We start from the raw sequence: 20353 nt of genomic DNA, 5'->3' as shown, positions 1-20353 counted from the left end.
ATCAACGCGTTGATTCCAATCGGCGACTGTTTATCCGTACTTCTGATTGGCTCCCATCTTTCGATAAACGCTTCCGCTAACGGGACTTCCGATTTTCCGACACTTGACATGAACAGCTGATCGGCCAAGCGACAGCTCTTGGAGTAGAAATCAGGTGTTTTGATTTGGTTAGAAAATAATAAGGGGGACTTACGAATTTTCGTATATTGTCATGGATTCTGAACGGCCGCAAATTCAGCCCTCAGAAAACGTCGCCACTTTTTCTACATCGAGAAAGAACAGTATCAAAGCAACGAGCTTTCAAGGTTCTAAGAAAATATTATTCATCTTATTTGTATGTCAGCATTGAATTAACTTATAATGCTTCCCGCTTATGCGTTTAATGTCTTGCAATTTCATGTACGGTTTTTAAATTTCACTGTTCGATTTTCATCATTTTTGTACAGTTGCTATGCCGATACGCGTTCACATATTGACATCGCGGGATATCTTTGTGCTGCCCGGTTAAAGAGGTTAAGCTTCTTCATAATCAAAGAATTAGGTGCAACGCTGCATGTGATCAAGACGTATAGTATCCGGACTAGTAGTTGTCCAATTATGGTTGACGTCAAGTTCAACTGATTAGATTGCCTAATGAATAAGGCTACGTTACTTAATAAATAGACACAGAATCCCCGATTAGCGTTTCCGACATTTTTATTATACCAGGTAATCTGCTACTGGTCACAGCTCCCAAAGGATACACTTTTTCAAAAACACTAAAAATCGATTTCTTGCGCAATCGTATTGTGGTTTTAGGGGTATCTCAAGATAATTGCAGTCAACCTTGCCCATAAATGGTGACCGTTTGCATTGGACTCCTTCTGAGTCAGTCGTTGTACTTTTTGGTACAAATTCACTTTATCGATGTTGAATACTCAGAAATTTTTTCATGAAACTGAAGTTAGCAGTCACAGTTAGCAGTTGAACGGTGATGAGTACAGTTTACTGTGCACGATGTTATGAATTTGCTTGATTTTCATGTGATTTTATAAAATTTTCAATGGTAGAGCTTCATTCTCTTTTGTTTTCACCGACATTAGAGCATGCTGCTAAATCTGGCTGCTAGTTTTAGCGACATAATTTTATTCATTAATTGCTTTTCTAAAATAATAAGATTTTCTATAAACCGTTTCGTGTTAATATTCGCTTCTAGAAAGTTACAAGTGCCTAAAGCAAGGTACTATTCATCTCTCAAATTGTGCAAAATCATGGATATGCATTCTAATCTCAAGTGAATATTCCTTGGCTCCAAACGACTGTAAAGTAGCTGTTTACGCTTTTTATTAATTAGTAATATCAAACTGTTCAAACAGGTGAAAGAATATACTTTTAACTTGATTGGTGTAAATGTTATTTTCGTTTTTGATGAAAGATCCTGAAACATGAATAATACAAATCTGCAGTTTTCTTGTAAACTCTCAAACTACGTCTCGTTTTCTATCAAGTATTTATTTCTGAGCAGAGATCCCATAAAATATTGACGATTAACATAGATTTATCTGGTGAGGTATTCTGTACGTGAATAATCTTGAATTTGATGGAAAAAAAAAACTACACATCGATACTAAGAATTGAATGAATTTCATAAGGGGTTGAAATTTGTTGGAAATTTTTTTTCTTTGACGACGTATATTTTGCTCCTACTGTCGGTTAAATAGCTGCTAAGGATGGTATTGACATACTTATTTGGCTAGACATTTTACGTTACTGATGAAACAGAGTTTAATGTTTAGTTTATAAAATCAATTTCAGAAACACAAACGATGACTTGTCCTACGCGTACGCAAGGGGATGGAATGGAAAATATAGCAGATGAAAAAGTAGATAAAAAACAGACAAAAGTCCGTTTAGGAGACACACTAATTTACCACCCGACAAATTTGAAACAATCAAACTCTACACCTCCGGTAACGCCCGTTGGCATGATAGTAAACCTTACGCCAAAGAGTGTTGCACAAGTAAAGAAAGAGAAGCATATATTGAGTTCTTTGAAGTCAAAGGAGCCCAAATTCGTTCCATATGAACCTTACAAGGCTGCTGTTAACCCAATTATTCCCTATCAGAAAAAAACCAGAAAGGCATCAAAGAATAATTTGGACATTAATGTCATGGTCTCTCAAATGGCCATGCTAACTGCGAACGAGGCTGAGAAGAGAAATCAGACTTATGGTAAAGCGAAAGAAGGTGCTGCAGAAAGTGCTGGTATAGATGCGCTAAGTGCAGAAAAAAAAGCCTACGAAACTGAGATTCAGAAACTCAAGGAAGAAAATTCTCAGCTGGAGAGTCAGTTGAAATTTCAGGCACAGGTAAAAAGCATGATTATATTACGAACTTATAGAATTGAATTTCTCAACTTTTTAGTCACAGGTAAAATGAATGATTACCTCACAGAATCGAATCTCTTAATCCTTCAGTAAAATGTCAGGAAAGAAATTTTATCTTTTCACCTGCTAGTCAGCATTGATGATAGTGACTATTATCTGATCGCCTCACAGGTGAATGGAGAGTTAAAAAATCTTTTGGTAGCAGCTGTAGGAGAAGATTTGGAAACGAAAGTTCACCTTTTGACAGAGGATAAGCTTCAATTGGCGCGTGCTCTGCTTAACTCTGCTCAAAATCTGAATACCCATCAAGAACAAACTGAGTGGCTGGCTGGTCAATGCGAGGTTTGGAGAAGCAAATTTTTAGCTAGCAGGTAGCGTTGATAATGATACTTAAACTAAACTCCATTCTATACGATCCATATTTGATTCGTGGTTTCGCTGTCTCATATTTCAGTTTGATGGTGGAAGAACTCGCACGATGGAAGGCTGCACTTTGCCAAAGGACTACCGATCTGCAGGAGACAATAAAACGACTATTAGAAGAACGTAGCAAAGTAAGAGACACCGCTCTCAGAACATACAGGTACATTTTATTTATATTTTTCATGCCTCTGATGATTGGTCCAAAGCTATATAATATAGAGTCTCCATGCCTCATTCGAATTATGAATCACGTAAATATTTCTATACATTTTCATTGTTCACGCTTAGGCGTAATATTCGAATTTTCTAATTCGACGTTCTAGCATGACGCTCTACGAAATAGTATCCGTATAAATTTGAGTTGATTAATTTTTTGTTCACCTCAAAAATATGAGGCACCCATTCTTTAAGAAATCAATGAGACTTGGTTAAAATTAACAGCGAGTTCCAAGTGCTTGGTTTTAATTATTTTGCAATACTTAAAATTCGACTCGTATGCCTGTTTCTGGGCAACTGTTAATAGATTTCAGTAGCATCTCGAAATTCAAGTATCTTTTCCCTATTTTCCATATAGCTCGAAGTTACGTTGAATAGTAGGTATAATGCTGAAATATTTTTATTTTGTATTTTCTATCAGAACACTGAGCTTACTTCGTGAAAACTTTGACTCTGTTGGAACAATGTCCAATCAAAGGCATGAGCTGCCTAGTACAAATGTTCTGGATTTGAGCGAAGGTTCATGTCAGCTTGCTGAAATTCTTAAGGTCCAGTTACTTGGTGGCTCAGACAAAATTCATCGTCGTAGAGAAATAAATATCGTCGGTTTAGAGATGAAAACTGTGGCGGAAAAACACGCCGAACAGGTAGGTTGTAAAATGTTATAACATTTTGCATTATTTTGACAGATTACTTACACTCTCACCTTGTTGAGCTTGATTATTGATAGGTCTTAATAAAAAGGGCGTACGTTGAAATAAATGATCCTTTCTATTGGTCTCTCTAAAATACTTTTACGCAAACCCGCACAGTGAGTAACATTCTGTTATTGTATTGGTCTGAATATGAGTTGACCATCAACTTTACAACTGTATTCCAGGATTTTTTTTAAACACCAATTATAAGGTGAATTTTATGAGACAATTATCTGTCATCACATGTGTATTTGTTGATTAATACTGTATTTTTTGGATACATTGTAACAACAAAACTAGATATTATTGTATGAATATCTCATTTTCAATTTGTTTGTACATTGGATTTATACTATTTGAAATAATTAAAGTTCTAGATTAAAAGATTCATGACTTTATTGGTCATATATGATGCGATTGGTTGTTAACAAAATTCTTTTAGTCGATAAAGCAAATTTCGGAAAAATCTCGAATACAAGTCGACCCTACGCATAAGTTGAGTGCGGATTCTGAGAGGAAAATCAGCTAACGGAAACCTTGACTTATATTTAGTTATATTCAGACCAATACGATAAATAGAACTGGTCATTGTGAACGCCGATCAAATTTTCTCGTACAAATGTACAATTGAATATGCACTTTAAGGTAAATACCAAATCTAATTAAATTATTTGTAATTATTTTTATGATCATTTTAGTTACTGATGAACCCAAATTTATTATTGTCTGGAAGACAAGATGCAGCATGCAGTGCCGTTATGGGTGCAGCTGTGGCGGTCGGAGGTCAACTTTTTCTACCTTCGCAAACCAGTTGCCCAACCATAGCTTGTTGTCCGCACTGCAGTGGTGAGACAAAGCAAATCTGAAATGAAAGTAAAACTATGAAAAAACATTGTTAACACTGCATTATTAGATGCCAATGCCAGAAACATTGATATACGAAATGAGTGCTTCCACCTTATGTGAGTCATTTTAATATTCTTATAATCTATTCCAATAATAGAGTATTATTCTTATAAAATGTAATGTAAAATTATAAATCCGACGCGAATCACCACATCACTTTTTCTGTTTGATATTTAAGACTACCGATGTCATTCCGAACGGTTGGTTTAATTTTGAATTTTTTTTTCTACCGGTAAACCATGTCACTCATATGGTTCTATGCATGCATTATTTAGTTTAACACTTTGCGAGATATTGATTATTATACCTTGATGTCGATTGGTTTGGAGGATAACTGTAGTTGATGATGTATCAGCAAATAAGTTTTAGATCATGCTGCTTAACGTTTAAAACGCTCAAGCGCTATGCTCATTTTAGGTCACTATAAAAATAGAACTCGTCTTCAAATGTGCTGCATCAATTGTAAAAGCTTCACTTTGGTATGTCACAATATGCATAAAAGTATTTTGTAACTGTGCTGAGGTCAATATGTATATTTGAAGCTGAGGATCTCTGATATTTTGCATGCATTGTACATGAAAATTACATATTCATGTCAGGATGTAGCTGACACGGTGTAACCATTGGTCAGAGAGAAGTGGGAAGTCAGGGAATTTTGTGGCCTGGAACGGGACAGAATAAAACTTCCCCCATATTTCCATTATATCTAAATAGATCAGAAACGTGTTTCTGCATACCGATTGATTTGGAGATTTATTTATTGTATACTTGAATTGGATATATTCATTTGGATATGAGAAAGTCATAGAGAAATATTACAATTTGGTCAAGGAGAGTTAGTGAAGAGTAGGAGATCCGCGAAATCCTAATAAAAGAAATGGTAAATGGAAATTTCTAAGAAAGCCCAACCATCAATAATTTCAAAAAAATTAGACTTTTGTACTGTTTTGCAATGCCAGCAATTTATTGTTTGTTTAATTTTAACGCATCACAGGTGATTTTGTTTGAAAACAAATTTTTCACAAATCTCCTGAGATCAATATTTTCCTATCTTACCTCAATTTATCAGGCAAATGTTTCATGTGAAATATTACAGTTTATCAATAAACTTATTGTGTTATGGAAAACAATATATTAACTTTATTCAGAATTCATTTTGAGCCATCTGTAGAGCATCCATGCACAAGTTAACTCTGCCATAATCCACTGAAACTGGACTAAGAATATGACTTAGCCACAAAAAAAAAAACAATTATAGTAATCAGAATAACTGTAGTAATGATGTAAATAAGGTATATATGTATGTAACGTATCTGCAAAGCGATATCTCGTTTTTGAAATATGTATGTCTCCTTGCTACTTGAGTAGTTCCACGTTTGATACATCCGCCCAAATCATATAACTGCACAAAAATATTTTAATCTCAAGACGGCTTGCGACAAGGCTAAATGTGTTAACACGGACTGATTCAATTAAAACAAGTCAATTCATTAATTATTATGCAAAGCATTGAACCTCATACAATTGCGACACTGACAAAATATAACGAACCCTATGTTTAATATCTTCATTCATACGTACACTTAATGTGAAATGATATATATTGAAATGCTCAAAGCTCCACCCTCCTTAGAATTAACGACCAGATTGAAATTTCTCTATTCCTAATCTTACAACTGACAGCCAGCAAAGTTTGAATATTGTATTACTTCATGTGTACACCAAGTTGATAATGTACTCTCAAATTTAGTCGCTCCATATTTCACTTCATACTTTGCCATAAAAAAAAAATACTTTCAGGATATGATCGATAAATGGTTTAACGAAAACATGTTGAAATAAAGATGTCACACAGCTATGGTTTGAAAGATAGAACGGAAATTACTGCAGTTGAAATTGATGAGTTTAAAAAAAGACTTGAAAATGATGCATTTGAACTAATTAGGCTTCGATCATCAGAGAGATTATATTTATCTAACATTTCCTTACTGTAAATGGAATCACTAAAAATCGTCGTAAGATTTTGAACAACAATAAGCTATACTTTTTTCGATTCACATGTTTGTCACAGGTCATTTGTGAGTAATAATTCTATGTATGTACTAGTTTTTTATATTAAGTGTTGTGATCAAGAGTATTTGCATTATTCGCGATCTGTTGAGAGTTCTCATAAAATTGAAATGAATTATTAGTTATTAGAATCAGCCAAGTTATATGCCTTCAGCGGCAATGGAAAGACAGAATTAGGAGATTTTCATGACTGATATTGAAAATAGTATTATTTCAGTCTAAATTTGTGGTTTTCAAGTTCTTTACACATCGAATAGAGACTGTTTTCATTAAATTCAACTTCATTTATTTTTGTTATAATGTTCGAAACCTCGTTTGATTCACAATGTTTCTGCTTGGGCGATTTTTTGGTTAGTCTATAAGATTCCATAATATTCTTAAAATAGAATGAGAAATTCAACTGAATACTGAACATGAGGATAGATAATCTGCACTGAATGAAACTACATGTTTTGTACTTCAATTCAATTATGAATTCAGGTGTGAATCTTGGTAGATACAAAAAATTCCAGCAACACGTAGTGCAAAATGATAATAATACATTACCATTTTTGTATAAATTCAAGTACAGAATAACGTTAATTATAGTCTTTTAGAGGCTAAATTATGGATAAATGATTCTTACAGATTTGCAGGTTTTTTATATTTCTAGTGTTATACATTGGGGTTTATTCAATTTCTAAAAATGGAACAACAGAGAATAGACATTTACCATTGTCACTTTCAATTTCGCCACTTTCATAGTTTTACTCACAAGTTTACATAACCAGTTAAAATTCATGTTAAGGAATGCAATTATTAAAAAAGATTGTCATATTTAGGTATTTATTTCTCAATTCCAAAGTGGTGCAAATACTCGTTGCGATCATAATTTACCACACGTCAAGTGAGAAACTTACGAGTTGTTTATATCCAATTCTACATAAATCTATACATTATATTGTGTTTGTACACATGTATCATATTATATTATTTAAAAACACTATTTATACATCGATATTAACAATGAGTGAAATGATATGTTATAATTATAATGGTGCTGTTATGCGTAAATAAATAATATATTCAATTTTTTAGATTGCACTCGTACCGAAAATACTTTAATTTTTCGAATAAAGTCTACAATTCTATTATTCATGATTGTTTATAGTTAATAATTCTTACATCCATATTGAATGTTTTATTTTATATGTTATGTAAGAATTTTAATATACAAGTTATATAATAAATATATGGGATATTCTAGGTTAAATAAAGTAGCCACTTTGCAAAAAGTCGCTCGGACTCTTTTTATATAAAAAATTTTTACTCTGGAGTAAGGAGTAAATAAGATTTTCTAAAAGTGAAATTTGGACAATTTAGTATTGAGAGTTCCATTTAAAAAAATTATAGGTTTAATATCTGATAATTTATTTATAAACTTTAGATATGAACAGCGAATTTGGTATTTAAAAAGATTTTTTCACCGAAGCCCAACATTATTACTTTGAAGGGCCCGAGATAGTATTTTCAGCACAGAATCACCGAGCAACTTGAGGATTTCTTTTTTCGAGAGCAACTGTACAAATTTGAATTTCTTATCAACCCAAATGCTCAGAGTAACGTGCACGATTGGAGAAAAATTATTGTGTCAGTAATATCGTGTCAGTACCCCATTGAAGGCACATGTTGCAAAATTTGATAAATTGAAAATGTAGACTAGCATTTGTGGCGAATAAAAGAAAACTCTATACTTAGAGTCATGTGGAATGATACGGAGAAGAAATGTACTAGCATTTTTGTTGTCACTAAAAATCTTGCTACAAAATCTGAACGATTTTCTGAAATACTTAATTAGCTATAAATATACACCTTATTACAGTTTGGTATTTATTCTCAGAAGCTAAACAACGAATATTATTTTATATTGAATACCTAAAAGCTTGTTTCAAAGACGCTGTTCATAGCTGCCGTTACAAGGACTTCTGAACTTGCAAGGCTGTGTTGCGATGTTGATGATTTGCGATTTGCACTTTCATTTATCTGGAAGAGTTTTAAACACTTGTTAAATTAATATTTTCACATAGTTTTTATCTTTGATTTTTCCAACATATGTATCAGAATTATTATGTTTTTCAGTTAGAGAAATACATGCATAAACTTTACCTTTCCATTACTCAGAACAAGTGTTCTTTGACAATAGCGGACTCTTTGAGTAGAGAGCACAATGACGGTATGGTCGGGAAAAATGTCCCTCAAAATTATTTCAATTTTTTTTTCTACATCTGGACCCAAGTCTGTCACTGATTCCTCAATAATCATTATCTGTAATTATAACGATATTGGTAAATTGGCTGTTTCATTAATTAATCTCTTCTCCTCTTTTCCTCTCTACGTATATAAAACTCAACATCTTTCTATCTGTCTGTCCCAATGTTACTTTACAACTCCAGAACTACTGAACCGATTCTGATTCTTTTTTTTTTTTTCTATTGATGGCTAAATTCGTCTGGCCAGATTTCAGCCTATATTTTGTTATAAATAGATCAATAGTTTTGGAGGTATAACGACATTTGTAAGCTAAGTGGAAACTCGCTGCTAGTCATAAATATCTTTATGTTCAAGACCTACTTTAATAGTTTTTCGAAGAATCACTCGGGCAAAGAATATCAGTTTACGTTCGCCGGCTGTAAAGCAATTAGTGGCATCGCTTTCCAACTTCTCTTCAAGTTTTGAAACCTTTTCCCAAAGAAAAACTCTCTGCAGAGCAACCATTAATTCTTTTTCGGACACCTTACCCATTGGATCCAGATTGTATCTAGATAATAAAGATTTATTTGATCGTTTTAGCAGCATAGGTAATGATGTAACATCTTCGTTGTTAAGAGGCCTCAGTATTTTCATATTGTTGTTTGGTGTACACTTATTATGAATTATATGAATTGCGAATGCAATTGTTTCTTGTAACGGAGTTTACAAAATACTACAAATTAACTGAAGATGTTAAGATATAAAAGGGTTTGAACGATTAATAAAGCATTTCAGTGCTGCAATATGGTCAAGTTTGATAAAAATTGATAGCTCCAAGCCGAAACAGTGACTTGATGACGAGTTAAGCTTATATTGTACTTCATATTATTAGGCGTAACTTACTTTATACTGCCATTGAAAAGCAAAGGATCACCTGGTATAAAAGTAATACACTGCCTTAGCTTGTCCATTGGAACGTCGCTGATGTTCGTATTTCCTATACAAATCTTTCCCGAATGAACTTCTATAAATTTATACAACGCAGATACTATAGATATCTTGCCATTTGTTTGAGAACCGATTAGTGCTACAAAAAAAGATGGTCAAATAAAATATCTTACACCCTTAAAATTTTTCTAGAAGCATACAAGCTTCCATAAGAAAATGAAGCCAATTCTAACTGATATACAAACCAATTTTTTCACCAGAAGCAACTTCAAAATTTAATGTGTCTAGATCTGGATCTGTATTTACGCTCATAGACAATGTAACATTTTCAAATTTAATACTGGCATCGATTGGCCAATTTGTAGGCATACTGACATTTCCAGGTATTTCTTTCGGAATGTTCTATAAAAGTCAGCATGATTCAGTCAAGGATTATAATTAAAGTAATGATAACTGGTTAAATGTTATATCTCATACAAGTGAAATTGAAATGTAAAATAATATTCACCTCAACATAAAAATCTAGTCCTGTGATTGCCATAAAACTAGTATATGCACTTGCACTTGCTCCTGTTATACTGACTGTGCTAGCGACTAATTGCAACGTACAAATTGTAGCCAAGACCATTAACTCAAATCGATGACGGATACTGGACAGTATGACGCAAATTAATATTACTGCTCCTAATGTCAATGCTGTGAAATCAAATGCCTAATTATTACTTAGTTGAAACTACAGATTCAAAATGCATTGATTCTTAAGAAACTGAAGCACTGCTCATACTAAAGGCGTTCAATAATTAATAAGTAAGTCTCACCTCCTAATAATTTGATTCTATATTCCATCCATAATTTAATCGCATGTAACATAAAATTGTAGGTTGAATTATGATCGCAGTATCTGTAAAACCTGCAACACAAAATACGTAAATTGATAAGTTTATACACCAATAAATGCTAAATAATGAGTAAGCCACAACAAGTTACGTATGAATTTGATTCGTCAAAATAGTTGCAAAAGTTTTCTTTTCATTACTATACACCTACATGATCCGGAGATGAGTTACGAATTTATCTGGGTGAATATAGAATCTTATAAGAAATTTTGAATAAAAGTTGACAAATGAAACCACTCACTTCTTTTTAAAATCTTTCTCCTTATGGTAGGCTTGAATAGTTGTGCGCCCGTCAATGGTATTGAAAGCGTGATTATACATTGGTATAGCAGAGTTGACTTTTACTTCATATAATCCTGTTATAGCTCCGCTATAATTGAGAATAAACATAGATTAATATATGCGCAGATCATTATTTGATACATCAAGCATAAGGAAGCTGGTATTTGATTCTTCCTGAATCTGAATATGGAGTTGTCGAGACTGAAATATCAACTTGTAATACTTTTGAATGGAAAACGATCAACAAACTGGAAGTTGGAGATGCTTATAAGTATCCGTTGTGCTTTTATATTATTATAAAACATCTTTTGATCAATAATCATACTTTGGATTAACTCACCGAACATATAGGCTGTACGAAATTGCTGCAATAACAAATAGCGTGATAGGTATGAGTAGCCACGGTGAGACGAGTCCAAGTATAGCCGAGCTAAACATACTAATCCCGGCATGCATCAGTATGGTTATTATCGACCTTGGCAGTACAGAGTCAACTGAAATCATTGATTATAATGTTAATTTCAAGTTGCAATCTAAATATTCAAATGTAACTTTCACAAGCAGTTTTACGTGTACAACGAAAAAACTCTTCGGTACATCAGATTTTCTATTACATTTTTGTAATTGCTTAATATACAGGTATACCTTCATACAAGTTCAGACTGCATGTATTGAGAAGAACAGAAATTGGTGTCATTGTAAAAAGAGACATTTGTGCTGTATAGAGTCCATTAATCCATTGGCAGTGTAGCTTTTTTGCAGCTTTGAAGACAGCCTATAAATAATAGATATAGTGCGCTTATTTCATGAAATTCACTTTATTTCATAATTCTAGCTAAACGAATTTACTCACGTTATTATATAGTAGCATTAAAATTAAACTGAATAATATCATGGAGCCAACCATTGATGCAAATACAATCATAATGTGTACGTTGTCATCAATCGTCCTCTGCAACGAAATAAAAAGATGATGAAGTCATGAATCTAAAAACTTGCAATAAATATAATTACTGGGCTTATTGCTTAACTTTACAGCTACGCATGATGGCAAAAATAACTGCAGCGTCGTTGGGATTAGTCAATCGGTACAAAACTGCAGCCATGCAGTAAAAGTGATTGAATATGCTCACGGAATTTACACTCACTTCCGCTATATATGCAAATGCTAATGGTCCTACGGCTATAATGAAGGCACAAAACATGGAAATGGTACATATGAAGATTGCTTTAAACCATCCGCCAGAGTTTTTTACGTATAGTCCATATTCCACAACTGGTTTTTTCGCATCTGTACTGAATTTCACTGGGAATTCGGAATTCAGTTCATGTTTCAGTGGAGCTGAGTCTTCCTGCGGTAAAACAATAAACATGAACATATAATTTTAAAGCTAAGATAACGCAGTAATAGTGCCGAGTTTTACAAACCTGGGTTAAAATGAAAGTTTGGGTTAATATGTAACGCTTAGAATACTAAATAAAGAGCAGGATATGGTATTTTTGGTAAGACATTATCAATATGTAGAACATTTATAAACGACGTTCCAAGAATTCGATCACAATATTACTGTTTTATCCCTTCATGAAGAATAACGTTTCTCTAATTTATGTACATTTGAATGAATTTTCCCTACTTGCAGGAAATTCGTAATATTTAATAATTTCATAATATGTTTGATGAAGACAAAAAAATACCCCCGAATCTCCGTCGAAATTTAATCAAAAATATATTTTACTTTACAAAATGAACAGTTATACTCACTTCATCCAGCATGCTATCCAAAGATGCATTTGTACTTGAACTACTCAAAACTCCTCTCGGTGTTGCTATCATTAATAATTGAGCAGATGATGGACTTATTGGTTCTCCATCTCTGTGAAAATAAAATAATTCATAGTGTAAGAAAGACAGTGATGGTGATCATATACGGTGGTATGTGGTTTATGGTAAAGTCAAATATTAGATTTAGGTTGAAGAGGATGTACTCAATTCCATAGTTATATGACTCGTGAATATGCCCGTTCCCTCCTCCAAAAGCTCATCGAGCTTGCGTAGCGGGTGGAAAACTATCGCCGGAACACTACCATGTTTCCTTGTGTACTCTTAACATTTGATTATGCTATGCAATGGCAATCATAAGTAATGTACAACTTATTTATAGGGTAGTTATAAGATATTGTATACAAATCACTCAACAGAAGCCAACTTTATTTACCTGTAGTACCTTCGTTGATACTTTTTCATGTATGAACGAATAAGTCGAATATATTCGCTATCCCATCGAATGAGCTCTTCGTGCGATCCTTGCTCAACAATTCGTCCTTCTCGCATAACGTAAATAGTGTCGCACCTGTTCAAAAACTAACAATAACAATTAAAATTCAATACCAGAATTTTATCGTCGGTATCATTAATTAATGTCATCTATCCTCAGTAATAGCTGCATACTTGTATTTTTTCAGAGACCATAATGACAGTCTTTCTTCCCATAGCTTCTAGGAAGCACTTTTCAAATATTTGATTACTTTCATTCACATCGCTTACGTCAGCGAGCGGATTATCCAGTAGATTTATATCTCTACGAGCATACACTGCTCTGGCTAAAGTGATTCTCTGTTTTTGAGCAGGGCTTAAATTCACTTCTGTAAGATCAGTGTCATCTGATGCAGGTAGTAAGGTAATATCTGCATTTAACTGACAAGACTGGAGTGCCTTGTAATATCTAAAAGTCATATCAAGTTACTGTACTTAATGTTTAATGTGACGACACAATTTCTAGGAAACGGTATGATAATTATCTATAGAAATTTCGAAATGTACAGAAGCATACAGTTCTTTTAAACTGTATTGTTTTTTTCACGACAAAACTACAAACACTGAAATATCTGAAAATTTATTAAAAGTGTAATACACTACAACTTCACAATAATGATCAATTCTTCATTTTTTTTATCATTATAATTGGAGGTGAAAAATATTTTAATCGTTGTTACATGTTTTAAACTTTTTCATTTCTGATGAAAAAATTAAGATTCGGAGCGTAATAACGTGTTATGCTGATGTATCCGTTTGAGTGTATTTTGTAGGAACGAGTGACTTTTAGTGTTGTAATAACTTTTAGTATATTTTGAGTTCTCAAGTAACATACCTATTTGAGTCAAATGTCTCTCCAAAAATGATATTCTCCTTCAGTGTTCCTTCGAGTAACCAAGGTGTTTCAGAAACATAGCTACACGTACCATCCCTGGTTACATGCCCACTAATGTGGTGTAAATGCCCCATCAGAGCAAGGAGAAGCGAGCTTTTCCCAGAACCGGGTTGACCGCAAATTCCTATTAATTTTCCCTTTGAAATTAAACGGAACATAAACGGTTACTTGATGAAAAGTATAGGCAAAAATATCTAACGTTAATTGATTCATCAATCGAGTTGATTCTTCATGCTATTAAATGAAAATTCGTGTAATAATTTGTACCTACTTTTGGTGCATAAAAATTAATATCGGTTAATGTGTGTGTAACTGATAATGCATTGAAACGAATTGGAGGTCCGTCTTGATTTTCTAAGTAAAACCTGTAAAATGTTTGGAATATTTTCACAACTGTACGAAAGAAAAATAACTGACGTATCTAACTTGTGTACAAGAAGTCGAACAAGGCACATTGTACAGAGTATAAAAAAGACCATCTTACTGGGAAGTTCGTTTGCCTGGGCTATCGACGACCTGTTTATCCTGTTCCCACTTGAAATTTCCTCGATTTACTGTTATTGCTAAATTTTTGTCTATTGGTTTGTCCGGGTATCTGTCTGCTTCCTTCAGCATTAAAACTGTCTGAGAAAAAATCAGCAAGTACTACATATGTTCCCATTTGTACTACACGTGTCTACTATGATGGTTCCTCACCTTCAACTTATTTAGGGACGTACTTCCTCTTGATATACTGCTCATTGCTAACCAGCTGCTTCGTACGCACTGTTTTAGGTTGATTAGCAAGATAACTAACATGACCATGTACTGAAATCGGAAAATATCTATTTTGCAGCGTTATGATTAATACTGATTTGAGTATAAAATCGATTTGCTCAGTATGTTCTTAAACTGTAAATTTGAATTTATGTGGTTATTCCATCTCTTATTATTTGTTTAACTAACTGTTACATGTATAATTTATTTTCAGCGTGTTAATAAGGAAATGACATCTTACGTCTGCCGATTCGACGTACTTCATGGTCAGTAGTCTGGCTATAGTAGCTGTACAAACAGTTATTACAGGGATAAAGTGCACCATAGATAAACTCCAGCCCTCACTTAAGCCCCCAAGTCGCATTTCGACCAATTCCTTTTTCCGTACGTCTGAATCAAATTAATCACATTCACCAGACAGGATATCGAGAGATAAGAATATGAATATTATCAGCCTTAAATTTAAACACATCAAATTTGAAGAGGCCAATATTATCGCATATTACTCAAACATACCTTCTATTTTATTTCTAAAACAGTTGTCCCACAGGGTCATTTTAGCGAGGTGTATATTACTTACAAATTCCTCAACTAAAGACATTCTAGTCAATGAATAATCCGATGTCTTAGTTGCAAAAACAGATGTTAAATATGCTGTAAGTATCTGTAAAGAGAAAATACTCGTTCAAATACTTGTGCGTCATTTAGCTACCGGTACACGAAAGTGATCGATTATCACGCAATGTATACCGTACTACTTTGTAGGGAAAAACATTTTTTTGAAGTACAACATTGGTCTATGATTGTAAGTGGAAATTACCAAGCACAGGTAAAAGAGTATTAATACAACAATACTGATTAGAGCCCAATTCCCCATGAGGTGCCAGACAAAAAGTGAGATCAGTATTAATATAATTGGTCCTGTGAAAATCAGTGGGCCATTCGTGATGAGTTCGTACAAAGTATCGCTGTCCGGGACAAAGTAAGTTATCGTCTGGAATGAAATTTTTAATTATTGTGTAGCGATGATAGCAAAATGATTTTAAGATTTTAAAGTAACATCTAACATAAAAAGTTTTTTTTTTTACAGAAAATTTATGTTCTTATTCCATAAATTAAATTTACCTGGTATGCTGAAGCTCGATATCTCACAGAAGAATGAATCAACTTTTTATAGACCAATGCTAAACAGGCTGACCTTAAACGTGATGCTGTTCTACATAAACATAACTAGTCGTAAGTATCGAGATATTATTGGAGAATTGATGGAGAATTTATTACGTGTTGTTTTAAATTTTGATAATCTGTTTACAATATGATGAAGTATAAACTAGTAACTGACTATATCTGAGTTTCATCCACGCTGGCTCCTAAGAGCATATCAGTGGACACATATTTTGAAGAGTTCAAAATACTTTGACTTAGAATCTTGATGTAATAGAATAGCAGTAAAAATTACGGTCTATCAATACATATTCACTTCTCTAAATAAATTCCAGTAATATGAACTTTTTCAGCGTAGTGTTGATAAAATGGTATTAAAGGCAAATCTTGTAGGTATATCATTTTACTCCCAACAAGGAACTCACCTGAGATTGAGGGTTGAACTCCACGCAATTAAGAAGTAAGAAATTATTTCAGCAAGAATCAGTACTATGATATTGCAAAAAATAATTGCTTCGTCTATCATAATCAAGTGTTTAACAGAGTCTGGCAATTTGTTGATAATTCCTCGGCCAACCGATGGTTTTGTTGCTGATTCACTCAGCATGTCATTTAGCGCTTTACCATGGTTTTTAAACGAACTGTTCACAATGGATGAAGAATTATGATTTGGAATAGTAGCTGTACCGTTTATGGTGTTATTGTATATTGCATTTCTATCTTCTATAGCTGAAATAATTCCTTGGAGAAGAAAAATCTGAAACATACGGATGTAACAATGATTGACAAATCTATATAGCTAATATAAAATGACTTACCGGACCTATGAGAGAAATTAGTGTGCCCAGCATATAAATGAAAGATGCCATCAAAACTCGCGTTCGTACGAATTTCCATGCTATCCGAGGTACCGATGCACCCGCCTGTCCACGCTCCACCACATGTGCATGCCATAATCCATCTAATCTGTGTTAAAGATGAATCAGCTGGTTAGTCGAAAATGCATGACTAACACCAAACAGTAATTTTTAATGGATCGAATAAGTTCATTACTGATACACGTTTGTGCGTTGCGCAATTTTATCTCATAAAATGATCAAGTGCTGCATCCTTGACAGCGACGTCGGATTACACCTATTAATTTACCTGAACATGATTAGTGTAAATAAATTGTACTCACCTGGGGCCATTGATTTGGCATGAATCTTGGGCTGCAGCTGTAGGCAACGCTTTATTTCTCATCCCATTTTTGCAACCGGCGGATAAGTATTCGTTCAACCAACTAAATGACACGCTCGAAAATAGGCCGATTTTATCTACAGGTAATTCTGATCCAGGTGTTCTACATGCAGAATAATATATGTTATAGTATATATTAGTGTTATATTCAGATGAGAAGTTTTTAGACTATCCAGTATTTAACAATCTAGTTTTACGTTATGTTCAATTGAATGCGTGGCTAACGCATTGCGATTCGTGACTGTAACATTAACGTAACGATAATTCTTTCTGTCATCTATGGTGATTATGAAAAGTACTTATTTGAAACTTTTAAAACACATCCTAATTAATATTTTTAAGCATACATTTAATAAATTTTTGAAATTATTCCATAAGATAGATTATTGTAATTTCATGTATTGTCGACAACACACCTTTTGAACCTAATAGGGACCAGATTAGTAAGTGCTGTGGCATATCGAGACAATCGATTGTGTGGAACGTATGTGGAGTTGTGCTTTGCGAGATAATCATTTCTCGGAAGTGGTCTCGGAAGACTGGCAGTGTCCAGGCTGTGAACATTAGGTTTTAATTAAATATACAACACATTAAAGTGTAAGTAAAAATAGAATTTTCATGAGAATGATGAAGCAAGTATCGCAATTCTGCGTTAGTCATAAATTCTGCGAAATGACACTGCACTGTCATCAGAAATACCGAAGTTTTAATTAAAAGTTGCAACTTTTAAAAACGTGCATATCAGATAAGACTCAAGTAATTGTTTTTCTGTAACTTTAGCTCAGGCTGAAAATAAAATTTTATCGTATAGCGATTGTTATGAATATAGCTCAAAGTTTATTTTCACGGCACATCAATTGGCCTCACCTGGTTGTAATACTTTCTGTTCCATCGAGGCGATTGTAGCTGTGATCTGGGGATGATGACATCGTTGGAAATTTATTCATCGCATTAATGCAACACTTCTTTGTTTACAGCAGTTATGCATAGTCCGAATCATCTCTCCATTATTGTTATGCACAAGTATTATCATGTATGCGACGTCTTATGTTGTCTGCATTGCATTCACAGTTGACGGTAACTCATCTAAATATAATATGTATACGGCTATTTTTTTATTTGTCTATGAATATATGTATGTTAATTATTACCATACTTGAGATGTACACAAGAGAAAATCATTCTTTGTCCTAGCTCTGTCAACATAGTTCACCGGGTACATAGGTATATAGTACATATTTCTTGAAAAATTATACGAATGCAGCTAAGACTGAGGCATGTATTTCACAGTTGATAAGACAAACTGTTTGATTTATAAGGAATGCTGGGTAGATTATATATATTTGCTGCTGATGATTCATTATAAACGAGCTGAGTTCGTAGAACCATTTAAAGTTATTAGAAACGAGGCACATGAATATGTACATTGAACAATTAAATGTAAAGTAACTTCAGTTTCAGTAAAGCAAACTGAACCTTCCAACTACTACCTGCATGTACCTACAGTATATCGAAACATTGAGCAATTATAATTCTCTCACTTCCTATTCTTATGTGTGTACTTGACGTCTTGGAAATCCTTGCATTTTACATATTTGTAATACAGTAAGAGTTTACGAAATAATATCAACTCAACAGAACTTTATGTGTCATTCATTCGTATTGCATTGGTAAATCAGTGAAAATTGAGATACGGAAGAAAAAAAAGGTGATTCATATATTGGTTCGATATTCGTTTCACACTGTTATCATAATACACAGTATTATTGAAAAATATAAGTGTCAAACATAATATTCAATTAACGGTAATCTGTATTCAACTTTGGTATGTTGTTTATATCTTGAAAAATTTGCATGTCACGCGCAATGTCCGAACAAAACTAATTTGTTATTATAAAGAATCAAGTTTTCTATTTGATTTTTAGCGAATTTTAATGTTGACATAAGTGCAGATAGTCGTACAAAAATTTTATGTGAGATGAAGAACAAGAATATGCAAGTTTACGGTTTTATTTAAACACATCATGCGTACAGAAAAATGTAAACTTACAGTTTTATTTGAACACAATAATCCATACGCTGTAATCACCATACAAATCCTGTTTTTCTTTCTTGTTGTGAAAGTATACGTTAAGTTGTGTGGACACTAAAAACGTTTTCCATAAAAGAACATGAGCACGAATTCCTTGGCAGAGTACAGTAATATGACTATAAATTGGTTACCAGTCTTCGCAACTGATACCTTATCAGCCACTCCTGACAGATACCGTTTGGATATTGCTCTGCTATCAGATAAAAAGATACTAGCTATGCTTTTTCGGAAAGTTTTAATATCGATTTTAAATGGTGTAACTTGAAAGTGAATATTCTGCGTACGTGTGTGTACCGTAGACTCATTTTATCAGACCAACGTATTGCGGGAACGTATACCCAAGTTGTTATATGGCCGCCAAGCAATAACGCATTTATGTAGGTACTACAATTTTTTTCTGTTATCTTTTTTTCTTATTGGTGGCTTATCTCTAAGCGTGACCTACCCTCCATTATACTTATCTCATACACCAGGTCAAGTAAAACGGAAAATAAGACAGGTCGGTTTTCGAGATTACACATATAATATATATTTTTTTTCAAACAATTTGTTAATACAATAATGTAAAATTGTTTAGTTTTCCGAAGCAGTAATATTACATAATATACTAGACTTGAAAGTGTATTACAAAATAGGTAATATTCATTTTTCTTATACATATATATATGTTGTTACAACGTGCAACATAATAATTTGATTTATAGAAAAGCACCATTAAAAATTTACTAAGGACTCCCACTATAAAGTGATGAAAATATTCACAGATCAGCATTATAATGTATATTGTGTGGATACTGTATACGTGTAAAATTTCTGTTTGTATAATTATTTGTGTAGTATATTATGATGCATTAATAACTCG

General features: G+C 33.4%; 2 protein-coding genes across 8 annotated transcripts; one reads left to right on the top strand and one right to left on the bottom strand.

Moving 5' to 3' along the window:
- The first annotated feature begins 93 nt into the window (after positions 1–93).
- LOC124181400 (golgin-45) lies at positions 94–8048 on the top strand. Of its 4 annotated transcripts, none has more exons than XM_046567958.1 (7): positions 169–305; positions 447–512; positions 1795–2348; positions 2538–2737; positions 2821–2949; positions 3427–3652; positions 4399–8048. In XM_046567958.1, exons 3-7 carry the CDS (start codon positions 1806–1808, stop codon positions 4564–4566), a joined length of 1266 nt encoding a protein of 421 aa, XP_046423914.1. In that variant the 5' UTR covers positions 169–305; positions 447–512; positions 1795–1805; the 3' UTR covers positions 4567–8048. The 4 variants fall into 4 exon arrangements, with proteins under 4 accessions (XP_046423911.1, XP_046423914.1, XP_046423912.1 ...); XM_046567956.1 differs by lacking the exon at positions 447–512 and adding an exon at positions 799–955 and having other exon boundaries at positions 177–305; XM_046567957.1 differs by lacking the exons at positions 169–305; positions 447–512 and adding exons at positions 537–708; positions 799–955.
- On the bottom strand, positions 7488–20004 carry LOC124181399 (ATP-binding cassette sub-family C member 12-like). Of its 4 annotated transcripts, none has more exons than XM_046567951.1 (29): positions 19450–20004; positions 18267–18485; positions 17816–17953; positions 17341–17502; positions 16979–17126; positions 16586–16917; positions 16122–16212; positions 15817–15990; positions 15513–15660; positions 15238–15386; positions 14937–15047; positions 14725–14864; positions 14508–14605; positions 14181–14364; positions 13481–13754; positions 13248–13393; positions 12794–12905; positions 12180–12383; positions 11885–11983; positions 11677–11806; positions 11372–11525; positions 10991–11119; positions 10672–10763; positions 10362–10549; positions 10099–10255; positions 9809–9992; positions 9287–9473; positions 8822–8980; positions 7488–8698 (listed from the first exon to the last, which is right to left on the bottom strand). In XM_046567951.1, the coding sequence occupies exons 2-29, from the start codon at positions 18344–18346 to the stop codon at positions 8591–8593; spliced, it is 4278 nt and encodes a 1425-aa protein (XP_046423907.1). In that variant the 5' UTR covers positions 18347–18485; positions 19450–20004; the 3' UTR covers positions 7488–8590. The 4 variants fall into 4 exon arrangements, with proteins under 4 accessions (XP_046423907.1, XP_046423906.1, XP_046423910.1 ...); XM_046567950.1 differs by having other exon boundaries at positions 14181–14377; positions 14512–14605; XM_046567953.1 differs by lacking the exons at positions 7488–8698; positions 8822–8980 and having other exon boundaries at positions 9297–9473; positions 9840–9992; positions 14181–14377; positions 14512–14605.
- Between the last annotated feature and the right edge of the window lie 349 nt (positions 20005–20353).

This window comes from Neodiprion fabricii, chromosome 4, assembly GCF_021155785.1.
Source record: "Neodiprion fabricii isolate iyNeoFabr1 chromosome 4, iyNeoFabr1.1, whole genome shotgun sequence".
Taxonomy (NCBI): domain Eukaryota; kingdom Metazoa; phylum Arthropoda; class Insecta; order Hymenoptera; family Diprionidae; genus Neodiprion; species Neodiprion fabricii.
Note: the sequence above shows the minus strand (reverse complement) of the source record. Positions and strands in the feature narration are given on the sequence as shown.

Coding starts and splice junctions, on each gene's coding strand:
- LOC124181400 (XM_046567955.1), top strand. CDS start 212: ATGGATTCTGAACGGCCGCAAATTCAGCCCTCAGAAAACGTCGCCACT. Junction 2,349..2,537: donor AGTTGAAATTTCAGGCACAG/GTAAAAAGCATG, acceptor ATCGCCTCACAG/GTGAATGGAGAGTTAAAAAA. Junction 3,653..4,398: donor CGGAAAAACACGCCGAACAG/GTAGGTTGTAAA, acceptor TGATCATTTTAG/TTACTGATGAACCCAAATTT.
- LOC124181399 (XM_046567950.1), bottom strand. CDS start 18,346: ATGAATAAATTTCCAACGATGTCATCATCCCCAGATCACAGCTACAAT. Junction 17,954..18,266: donor ACAGAAAGTATTACAACCAG/GTGAGGCCAATT, acceptor TAATGTTCACAG/CCTGGACACTGCCAGTCTTC. Junction 11,807..11,884: donor TAATGCTACTATATAATAAC/GTGAGTAAATTC, acceptor TATTATTTATAG/GCTGTCTTCAAAGCTGCAAA.